Source organism: Erinaceus europaeus, chromosome 14 (assembly GCF_950295315.1).
Source record: "Erinaceus europaeus chromosome 14, mEriEur2.1, whole genome shotgun sequence".
Classification (NCBI taxonomy): Eukaryota; Metazoa; Chordata; class Mammalia; order Eulipotyphla; family Erinaceidae; genus Erinaceus; species Erinaceus europaeus.
In genome coordinates this window covers 5650172-5657808 of record NC_080175.1, presented here as the reverse complement: position 1 = coordinate 5657808, position 7637 = coordinate 5650172, and the positions used below count along the sequence as shown (strand labels likewise).

The 7637-nt window shown below is 52.9% G+C and overlaps 1 protein-coding gene across 1 annotated transcript in view; it reads left to right on the top strand.

Annotated features, from left to right (window-relative positions):
- DMBT1 (deleted in malignant brain tumors 1) overlaps positions 1-6352 on the top strand; it is an 85341-nt gene extending 78989 nt beyond the window's left edge. Inside the window, 3 exon segments of the mRNA XM_060171123.1 lie at positions 3346-3734; positions 3988-4259; positions 5834-6352. Of these exon segments, the coding sequence (XP_060027106.1) occupies positions 3346-3734; positions 3988-4259; positions 5834-6003 (831 nt within the window). The 3' untranslated portion in view covers positions 6004-6352.
- The last annotated feature ends 1285 nt before the right edge of the window (positions 6353-7637 follow it).

Below are 7637 nucleotides of genomic sequence, written 5' to 3'. Positions count from 1 at the left end.
AGGGAGAGGGAGAGGAGAGGGAGAGGAGAGGAGAGGGGAGGAGAGGGAGAGGGAGAGGGAGAGGGAGAGGAGAGGAGAGGAGAGGGAGAGGAGAGGGAGAGGGAGAGGGAGAGGGAGAGGGAGAGGGAGAGGGAGAGGGAGAGGGAGAGGAGAGGGAGAGGGAGAGGGAGAGGGAGAGGAGAGGAGAGGGAGAGGGAGAGGGAGAGGGAGAGGGAGAGGGAGAGGGAGAGGGAGAGGAGAGGGAGAGGGAGAGGGAGAGGGAGAGGGAGAGGGAGAGGAGAGGGAGAGGAGAGGGAGAGGAGAGGGAGAGGAGAGGGAGAGGGAGAGGAGAGGGAGAGGAGAGGGAGAGGAGAGGAGAGGAGAGAGGAGAGGGAGAGGGAGAGGAGAGGGAGAGGGAGAGGGAGAGGGAGAGGGAGAGGAGAGGGAGAGGAGAGGGAGAGGGAGAGGAGAGGGAGAGGGAGAGGGAGAGGAGAGGGAGAGGAGAGGAGAGGAGAGGGAGAGGAGAGGGAGAGGGAGAGGGAGAGGGAGAGGGAGAGGGAGAGGAGAGGGAGAGGAGAGGGAGAGGGAGAGGGAGAGGGAGAGGAGAGGGAGAGGAGAGGGAGAGGGAGAGGGAGAGGGAGAGGGAGAGGGAGAGGGAGAGGGAGGAGGAGAGGAGAGAGAGGGAGAGGGAGAGGAGAGGAGAGGAGAGGAGAGGAGAGGAGAGGGAGAGGGAGAGGAGAGGAGAGGGAGAGGGAGAGGGAGAGGGAGAGGGAGAGGAGAGGAGAGGAGAGGGAGAGGAGAGGAGAGGGAGAGGAGAGGAGAGGAGAGGAGAGGGAGAGGAGAGGAGAGGGAGAGGAGAGGAGAGGAGAGAGAGAGGGAGAGGGAGAGGGAGAGGGAGAGGGAGAGGAGAGGAGAGGGAGAGGAGGGAGAGGAGAGGAGAGGGAGGAGGAGAGGAGAGGGAGAGGGAGAGGGAGAGGGAGAGGAGAGGGAGAGGGAGAGGAGAGGGAGAGGAGAGGGAGAGGAGAGGGAGAGGAGAGGGAGAGGAGAGGGAGAGGAGAGGGAGAGGGAGAGGGAGAGGGAGAGGGAGAGGGAGAGGGAGAGGGAGAGGGAGAGGGAGAGGGAGAGGGAGAGGGGAGAGGGAGAGGAGAGGAGAGGAGAGGAGAGGGAGAGGGAGAGGAAAGGTGAGAGAAACAGCAGAAAATAAGTGTTTTCAAGGGGCAGCTAGGAGTACCAGGAGTCCAGCCACAGACTTGACTCAAAGTTCGGGCTCTGGCGCCCTCTGCAGGCCACACAGATGCTGATCCAGGTCCAGACTAGAGTTAAGACTTGCGCAAGTCCTGGGTTCAGGGGGGGCATGTACCTAAGGTCTTGACGGCCAGGAAGGAACATTTTGCTATTGGCCAAGTGTGTGACTAGATAACAAGCCTCCCTCTTCCCTCCCGTCTCCTCTTCTCCTTCTTCCCACCTGTTTCTTTCTCTTTTTCTTCCTCTTTCTTCCTTTTGCCTCCTGTCCTTCTCTGTTCTTTCTCTATCGCTCCTCTTTCTTCTCATCTGCTCTCTCCTTTCCCTTTCATTTCCTCTCTCCTCTCTCCTCTCTCTCTCTCTCCTCCCCTCTGCCTTCTCTCTCTCCCTCATTGTTCTCTTTCTCCTCTCTTCCTTCTTCTTTCTCTCGTTGCCCCTTCTGCCTCTTCTCTTCCCTCTCTGCCTCCTCCCCAGCACCACAGGAGACCAACATTGACTTTGCTCCTTGGTAAAGGCGCCATAGGAAGTAGCCTCCTAGTCTGGAGAGTAAAGAGTGAAGCAGATGAAGATCTGGGGTCTCCACTTTGTAGACAGCTAGTAGGTCTGTTTTAGGTGTATTCCGAGGGGTCCGTGACTTTACTAGTTTTTGCTTGTGCCTGACATCTAATATGCAGGTGACCCTAAGTTATTGTCTGGGGGTGGTGGTGTCATAGTTGGAAAAAAGACCAGAAAGCTGGATCAGGGAAGAGAGTAGCTACAAAATATGGGAAAGGTATATAAATATTGTTAACTGTGAACCCCATCGAATTGATCTGGGGCCCATAGTCAGCACAGGAGCCTATGTGACCTCTGCATCCCTGTAGGTCTGAGCTCACATTCCGTGGTCATGGCTAGGAACAATATTCCAGACTTTAGGTTCATGATTAGTCAACAATTTGTTCTGCTTTATATCTTAACTCTTTTTCAGCCACCAGGTTCCCGATGTTACCATGATGTCAATATGACATCCTTGGGCAGACAACCCCACCATGTGTCCTGGAGCTCTGCTTCCCCAGCCCCACTAGGGAAAGGGAGAGACAGACTGGGAGTATGGATCCACCTGCCAAAACCCACATTCAGCGGGGAAGCAATTACAGAAGCCAGACCCTCTACCTTCTGCATCCCACAATGACCTTGGGTCCATGCTCCCAGAGGGATAAAGAGTAGGAAAGCTATCAGGGGAGGGGATGGGATACAGAGTTATGGTGGTGGGAAATGTGTGGAATAGTGCCCCTTTTATCCTATGGCCTTGTCAACATTTCCATTTTATAAATAAATTTAAAGAGTGTAGCAGACAACACTCCAGTGTTGCCAGGCTTCACCCAGGTGTCCACTTGAACCCCCTGCGGCCCCATCCCAGAGATCAGAGATCTCCCCCAGCCCTAACCAGCATTCCTGACCTCTCAGCTCTGTCAGTTTCTCACAGGACCCACAGAGAGCACAGTGCAAAGGAACTGCCAGGCCTTCCCACAGGCCCGGCACTGCTCCTTTCCGCACTGCCAGATCAGATAGGCCCTGAGCTGCCCACACTCAGCTTAGTCACACACTGGGCATGGAATCTTCTCCTCCTCCTTCTCCTTCTTCTTCTCCTCCTCCTCCTCCTCCTCCTTCTCCTTCTTCTCCTTCTCCTTCTCCTTCTCTTTCTCCTCCTTCCTTTTCTCCTCTTCCTCCTGCTCCTTCTCCTCCTCTTTTTTTGTTTTCATCTCCATAGAATTTATTTTTTATTTTTTATTAGTGATTTAATAATGATAGACAAGATTGTGGGATAAGAGGGGTACAGGTCCATACAGTCCCCACCACCAGAGTTACACATCCCATCCCCTCCATTGGAAGCTTCCCTATTCTTTATCCCTCTGGGAGTATGGACCCAGAATCTTTTCAAAGTGCAGAAAGTGGGAGTTCTGGCTTCTGTAATTGCTTCTCTGCTGGACGTGGGCATTGGCAGGTGGATCCACACTCCCAGCCTGTTTCTGTCTTTCCCTAGTAGGGCAGGGCTCTGCGGAGGTGGGGCTCCAGGACACATTGGTGAGGTCGTGCCTGGCACAACCCCTGTGCCTGACTCTGCTCTCCTGCCCGCCTCCCCAGGTAGACAAGGACACCATCAGCTACTCCAACTTCCTCAGAGCGACCGTCTCCAGTGGCATCATCACACGGAAGAACAGCCTGAACATCCACGTCCTCTGCAGGATGCTGCAGGACTCCTGGGTGGACATCATGTATATCACCAATGACACAGTCGAGCTCAGGGAGCTCCAGTACGGCAACTTCCACGTGAACGTCTCTTTCTTCACATCACCCTCCTTCACGCATGCTGTGACGGGCAGCCCGTACTACGTGGACCTGAACCAGAACTTGCTGGTCCAGGCACAGATCCTCCACGCCGACCGGTCCTTGTCTCTGTTTGTGGACACCTGTGTGGCCTCGCCGTCACCCCATGACTTCACGTCTCTGACCTACGACCTCATCCGCAATGGGTAAGGGGTCTCTGTGGGTGGCGGGGTGCATTTGGTCATCAGCAGGCCTGTAGGGGCTGCTGCTTGTCCCTGGTGAATGTGCACAGCGGCGAGTATCCAGGGGATCGAGAGGCCTCTGGACCCTTTGGGCTGGTTCACTGCTCTCAGATGCTGCAATGTCCTGGGCTGGGCAGAGGCTTTCAGTGGCCGGAGCTCCGGAGGACACGCTGCCCCTTTGGAGCTCCTGCTACCACTTTGCCCTCCGCCCTTGCAGGTGTGTGAAGGATGAGACCTACCTGCCCCTCCCCTCGCCGGCGCCTCACCTTGCCCGCTTCCAGTTCAGATCCTTCCACTTCCTCCACCGCTTCCCCTCTGTGTACCTGCACTGCAAGATGGTGGTCTGCAGACCACACGACCCCTCCTCCCGCTGCTACCGTGGCTGCGTGGTCCGCTCCAAGAGAGACGTGAGCTCTGGCCAGCAGAAGGTGGACGTGGTCCTGGGGCCCCTGCAGCTGCATGCCCCCCGAGTTCAGAAGAGGAGCCTGGGTAGGTGCTGCCCCCCATGCCCACACACACACTGCAGACCTCAGTGGATGCTTCCTGCTAGGTGAGGCTCTGGGTGGAGAGAGACCCAGTTCCCACCTTCTCCCAGGGACTGTGGACTTGGGAGTCCATGTGGAAGGCTCTGAGCTGCCACTGGCCATCTTTAATGTTCTGAGTTCTTTTTTGTTATTTACTTGGTTTGATGAAACAGAGACAAATCAAGAGGGAAAGGAGGGGATAGAGAGAATGAGAGACGCTTGCAGCCCTGCTTCACCTGCTGGTGAGGCTTCCCCCCTTGCAGGTAGGGATGGGGAGGGGGCTTTAACTTGTGCCACTGCCAGGCCCCAAAGGTCTGGGTCCTGAGCTCCCTGTCCTCCATGCTTTTTATCATCAGAGGGATAGTGGCCAGGCCAGCTTCTTGGGGCTGCTGACAGGGCGGCATTAAGCAGAGTAGCCTCATTGCCTCTTACTGAGTCCCATGTCACTAGTTTTTTTTGTTATTTGTTTGTTTGTTTGTTTGTTTTCTACCAGTATTATTGCTGGGGCTTGGTGCCAGGACTAGGAATCCACTGTTCCCTGAAGCTATTTTTTTTTTAATTTCTATTTTGTTTTGACAGGACAAAGAGAAATTGAGAGGGGAGGAGGAGATAGAGAGGGAGAGACTAAAAGACACCTTCAGACCTGCTTCACCAATACTGAAGCTCCCTGCCCACCCCATCCCTGCCTCCCATAGGTAGAGACTGGGGACTCAAACCCAGGTCCTTGCACATGGTAAAATGTGTGCTTCGCTGTCGGTGCCACTGCCTGGTCCCTTCATTGGGTCATGTTAGTTCTGCTCAGGAACTCTCTCACCCACTGGAGTCCCTAGGAGTGGGGCATCCTGGGGTTATTCCTAGAGACGGTGTCTGTATGGCCATTGGTGGGTCTGCAGAGGATTCTGGGACTTGCAGTGCAGGGAGGGTCAGAGCCACCGTCTCTACCACCCTGGAGCTCCATCCTGAGGACATCTGAACACTCTCCCCTTCTGGGGACACACAGGGTCCCATGGCCAGTGACTCTGGGTTTGCCCCTCTGGTCCACTCTTCCACACCACTGAGTGAAGGAGACGCATAAGTGAGCAATTCAGAAACAAATCAGGTGTCAGACGCGCAAGGCTATAGCATGGGAGCTCTGGAGAAACTAGAGGGTGGAGAGTGGTGGTGGGGGTGGGGGTGCTGAGACTGCTCCCCACTCTCCTCTTCCTTCTGCAAGTCATACCCCCCCGGCAGCTGTCACCCCTCCTTCCCACTTGTCTAAAATACTCCAGCTGTCCCTCCACTCAAGGATATGAAGCCTGGAGCCAGAGGGGTCTATGCCAGCCCAGCACTAACTCCCCGTTGGAAACCGTCCCCAGTGCCTTCGCTGACAGGACTGAAATCTCCTGGCCCTGCCACTTGGCTGGCCTCAGTTTCCCCCTTTCTGTACTTCTCTCTCCCTTTCCTCTCCCCCTCCTAGCAGCCCATCACCCTTGCTGCTCTCCCCACCTTATCTCCCTGGGCCCTTCCTGACCTGTCTCTCTGGCCCTTTCTCCTTCCCAGACCTGCCCATGACAGACGCAGAAGAGCAAGCCAGCACCCAGCAGAACACCCACACCACAGCTGTCTTTGTGGGCGTCTTCGTGGTGGCCATGGTCCTGGCTGTGGCAGCCTTGGCCCTGGGCAGGAGCAGCCACACTGCCTGCAGCCATGATCTGAGCACCGAGATGTGAACTGGGAGAGCACACTGGGTGTGCAGTGCGGCCTCCTGCGCTGGGCCCCAGGGCAGGAGGAGAGAAGGAGGATCCCAGTGCACAGAGCCGCCAGCACCCAACTCTGTGTTCTTGTCCCTGTGTTCTTGGGCAAAGCTGGCTCAGAAAGGTGCGGTCATGCCTTTTCTTTTCCCTAGCAATACAGCCTGGGTGCCTCAGTGCTCAGTGACAGTCACGGTGCTGGTGCAGTAGTGACACCCGCCTGCTGCTATGAGCCACATGCTGGGAGCCGAAGAGCTTTCTGTAGGTAGAAGTTTCCCCTGCCTTTTTTTTTTTTTTAAATAAATGAGCCTTTTATATCTGTAGAATATCTCTTAGTCTTTTTTCTTACTATGGGCAAGTTGAATAAAGAGCTTTTTTTTTTTTTAACAGCAAGTGTTGGTTTGTTCTGTGTCTGTATGATCACTTAAATACTGGAATCCTTCAAAGTAAGCAGATTGCTGGGTAATGTGAGACGTCACAGAGAAAGATCAAGGTCAGGGGGCTCTGCCTTGGGGCTTTCAGAACCTTCTAGGGACTAGGGATCAGGCAAGATGCCCTCCGTTATCCTTGCTCTGGTTTCCTTCTCCTTTTCTCCCTCTCCCTCTCTCTCTCTCTCTCTCTCTCTCTCTCTCTCTCTCTCTTTCTTTTTCTTTTTTGCAACCAGGGTTACCATTGATGTTTGATGCTGACACAATGAATTTACTTCTCCCAGTGACCATTTTTTCTTTCTTTCTTATTCTTTTCCATTTTATTCATTAGGTCAGAAAGAAATTGTATTATGAAAGACAAAACCCTCTCAATGTCTGCATTAGTGGCTCTCAGAATGAGGGCAACTCCTCTGCTCTGATTCCATCTCATATTTTTGTTCGTTTTTAAAAAATCTCTTCCCTCTACTGTTTTCTGGAGTCCATCTATTTTGTTACCCTGTTCTGATACTGTTTTAGCTTGTTCAGTTAGTTGTGTTCTTAGCTCAGTTATTTCAGCTTTCAGCTCTCTAATAACCTTGAGATAATTAGTGTTTTCTTCCAGAGTCTCATTTGTTGTTTCTGCATTTCTGATGACAATTCTTTCAAACTCTTTACTCACTCCTGTGATTATTTCCTTAACTAGTGTTTGGATGTTGACCTCATTATTTTGTGTTTCAACCTTTAGCTTTTAGCTGGATTCTTGTCCTGGTTCATTTCTCCAATATTTCTTCTTATTGGTTTAACCATTTTATATAGGGTGTTATGAGGTCCCTCTCTCAGTACTTTTCAAATTACTGATCACTCTTGCCTAGATTGACTTGTGTCTAAGTAAGGTACTTAAAGGGGTTCACACTTGTGGAAATTGACAGCTATTTCAATATTATTTTAATCCCTGAGTTGGAACTCAGTGGCTTAAAACCTCTTTTGTTCTTTTTCTTCCTTGTAGGCTATGGGAGCCTGAGGGCTTTTAAACTATAAGTAGGCTTCTTAGCTTAATCACTGACTCCTGACCAAGAGATAAAGCAGTGAGGCAGAGATAATCCAATGGTTATGTAAAGAGACTCTCACAGCCTCACCACTAGGCCAGTGAGGTGTAGATCTCCTGAGTTTCCTGGTTAGATCTCTGTCCCCTGGTGTCAGCACAGG